The sequence below is a fragment of the Herpailurus yagouaroundi genome, unplaced genomic scaffold (assembly GCF_014898765.1).
Source record: "Herpailurus yagouaroundi ecotype Mexico unplaced genomic scaffold, PumYag 196, whole genome shotgun sequence".
NCBI classification, from domain to species: domain Eukaryota; kingdom Metazoa; phylum Chordata; class Mammalia; order Carnivora; family Felidae; genus Herpailurus; species Herpailurus yagouaroundi.
In genome coordinates, this window is record NW_024412427.1 from 13,974,700 (window position 1) to 13,978,385 (window position 3,686).

The following is a 3,686-nucleotide window of genomic DNA, read 5'->3' on the forward strand; positions in this document are numbered from 1 at the left end:
TGGCAATGGTTGTTTCCCAGTCAGAGGGCACGCCAATCTTTGGAAAGCCAAGTGCGATTAGGGAACTGGGGTAAGGGATAAATTCCAAGAGTGAGCCCAAGAGGCAGAATCTTGGGCTAAACCTTGAGCTAAAGAGGCAAAAGAAGACCTCTGGACCAAACACACTGACCTACCTCAAGAGTCTAGGATGAGGCGTTAGATAAGAATGTGTGGCTAAGATGGAAGCTGCGTTAGCCTGGAAAACTTCCATGTTGAGGGACCTAGCAGCGCGTGGTCAGAGCCTTAGGAATTCAGAATCTAGATCCTATAAAACTGTCTTGCAGTGAGAACCAGTAATATCAGTCAAACCCTGGGACAACCTAGAGATATCAGGTTACAGAGGACTAGAGAGGCAGGACGGAAAGAGAGCTGGAATGAGCATATTTTCTTTAATGGATTATGTGAAGACCCAGCAGGTGTCTAAGGAGCTAGGGGCCATGTAGGTCCTTTACTGACTCATTATTCTGGCTGTTAAAAGTCTTACGTCAAGAGTTGGTGGATGTTGAGTTGTTCTTGCCTTAAACTGACATCTTATCTGTTGTTTCTCATAAGGGTTTAACGATATGTGCTTTCCATCAGGGATGCAGCAAATTCTTTTTGGCCCACATTTTTCTTTCTTCTTCTCATTTTCTTTGCAAGATTGCCTGCATCTGCCAATTCTACAACTGCACCTTTTGACCCATCCATCTATCAAAATAAACAAAAAGATGAATAAACAAAATACATGAAAAAGAGTAGAGACTATTCGACTACGGATGTTAGTATTATAGTAATAATGGTTAGAATGAACTACCGAAATGTAATGGCATTCTTGGGAAAATTAAGTCTGTCCATGTAGAAATGCTTAATACTGGTCGCGACATGTACAAGATAAGAGTAGTTATTGGGGCGCCTGGGTGGCGCAGTCGGTTAAGCGTCCGACTTCAGCCAGGTCACGATCTCGCGGTCCGCGGGTTCGAGCCCCGCGTCGGGCTCTGGGCTGATGGCTCGGAGCCTGGAGCCTGTTTCTGATTCTGTGTCTCCCTCTCTCTCTGCCCCTCCCCCATTCATGCTCTGTCTCTCTCTGTCCCAAAAATAAATAAAAACGTTGAAAAAAAAAAAAAAGAGTAGTTATCTCCCTTCCTTCAACCAGTTCTAACTGGACTTTATTTCTGTACTTGTGATGTTGTCACCTGTCGTTTTTCAGTCTCACCAACACTCGTTCCTCCTTGTCCCCAAATCTAGGTGCCTGCCAAGGAACGGACCTATACCTTTAATTTCCTGTTTTTGCCCCACTCTGTTCATTATTCAGTCAACAGTGCTTTGTTGAACACCAGAGCGTGTCCCAGGCACTGTTCCAAATGACGCCCTAGAACATGACCCAAATGACGCCCTAGAACAGCCCTAGACCCAATGACCCAAATGACCCAAATGACGCCCTAGAACAGGGCTTTGAACATTGAAAGATCAGTGTATATTGCCGACCTGCAGGCTGATATTCTGGATGGTGTAAAACTCTGCACTTAGATGACATTGTGGCTCAACCTTATCTGGATCTATAAAACACAGAGTACACACCCAATTTCCCCAACACCCTGGGTTCCTTTGAGAGATCATAGTATCTTGATTCCCTCTATTTGTGTTTTTCCCCAAACTCCCCTCCTGGAAGAGAATTCCCAAGTCTCTCTTTCTCACTTGGATGTTCAGAATGGAAAAATCAGAATTAAGAGGACTCTGATTCCATGAATCAATGTGCAAATTCTTTCCCCAAAATGTCTTCTGCAGCTCTAATTCCCTCCCCAAGACCAATTAGCCCTCACTAGAGTTTAAAGCAGGCTGAAACCAACTCAGTATTAGCCCAGAATTACCTTCTTTTGCTTCTAGAACAACTCAGTGATTGACAAAGATTTTCGGTTTGAAAAGCTGATCCAAGAGAGGGTGCAGCTTTTAGCAGCAATAATCCAAAAGGAAATCATGAAAATAAAAATCATAAACTTTAGGGACGTCTGGGTGGCTCAGTCAGTTAAGCATCCCACTTGGGCTCAAGTCATGATCTCACAGTTGGGGAGTTTGAGCCCTGCATAGAGCTCTCTGCTGTCAGGGCATACCCGCTTCAGATCCTCTGTCTGCCTCTCTCTCTGCCCCTCTCGCTCTTGCTTGCTTGCTTGCGTGCTCTCTCTCTGTCTCTCAAAAATAAATAAACATTATAAATACCTTTAGGGGTGCCTGGGTGGCTCAGTCGGTTAAGTGTCCGACTTGGCTCAGGTCATGATCTTGTGGTTTGTGAGTTTGAGCTTGAGCTCCGCATCCAGCTCTATGCTGACAGCTCAGAGACTGGAGCCTGCTTCGGATTCTGTGTCTCCCTCTCTCTGCCCACCACCCCCCCCCCCACCCGCCCCGCCCAAGGATAATCATTAAAGTTTTTGGTTTTTAATTTTTTTTAACATTTACTTATTTTTTAATTTTTTTTTCAACGTTTATTTTTGGGACAGAGAAAGACAGAGCATGAACGGGGGAGGGGCAGAGAGAGAGGGAGACACAGAATCGGAAACAGGCTCCAGGCTCTGAGCCATCAGCCCAGAGCCTGACGTGGGGCTCGAACTCCCGGACGGCGAAATCGTGACCTGGCTGAAGTCCGACGCTTAACCGACTGCGCCACCCAGGCGCCCCACGTTTACTTATTTTTGAGAGACAGAGAGAGCCGGTGGGGGGGGAGGGGGGGATGGATAGGGGCAGAGAGAGAGATACACAGAATCCAAAGCAGGCTCCAGGCTCTAAGCTGTCAGCACAGAGCCCCTCACGGGGCTCACACTCATGCGCTGTGAGATCATGACCTAGCCGAAGTCGGATGCTTAACCGACTGAGCCACCTAGGTGCCCCTCTCAAGGACAAACATGAAAAAACAATAAACTTTAGAATCCCCAGGAAGCTTAAGCAGAAAATATTTCCGTCAGAAAGTTATTCACTGCTCAGTCATAAAATCTATCATATTGTTAGAGCTATGGCCATGTTCAATCTGGAATCCAGAATCACCTGCCTTAACCAGCTCCACGCCTTGAGCCTGTTTTTACAAAACTCCAGATATCGGGCATCAACCTACAAATTTTTCACTATACGTGTTCTAAGACAAGAGCAAGATAGCTCTTCTGATTGCTTTAAAGGAACGTTCAAGTCCACATAACAATGGAGAAGCAAAGTAATGGGACCTGTTATCAGAGGCAGTATCAATTGAAAGTAGGTTGGAGTGAGAGACACCTGGGATGAGACCCCGTTGACATTTGGGACAAGGATATCAAGGACACCAGGGATGCTGTAGTTGCTTCTGCATACGGAGGGGACATCATATGAGAAACCTTGGGCTCCACCCATATTTGCCATCATGAAAAACACCATAATGGTCGGAAATGACAGACCACCCTTATTATGGGACGTAGTCACTATACCAAGGCTTTTCACTACATCTCAATTGTCTCTGTAGATTGTCTTCACGGCCGCACATGATCAGTTTTTCAATAATTCTATCCGTAGAACGCCATTCTCACTCCCTTTTCCCTCCTCTCCATGGTCTGGTTACCTGGGGAAGCCTAAGCCAGGAGCACAAGGACAGGTAAGGCCAGGAACAAGAGTTTAATGTATCCTGAGAGGGAAGAGGAACGATCCGGCAGCAT

The 3,686-nt window shown here is 46.0% G+C and overlaps 1 protein-coding gene across 1 annotated transcript; it reads right to left on the minus strand.

Annotated features, from left to right (window-relative positions):
- Positions 1-396: 396 nt before the first annotated feature.
- On the minus strand, positions 397-3,686 carry LOC121012354 (beta-defensin 115). The gene is given in 2 exon segments (XM_040447424.1): positions 397-726; positions 3,593-3,686. Coding segments are annotated over 2 exon segments (333 nt in total). The 3' UTR covers positions 397-487.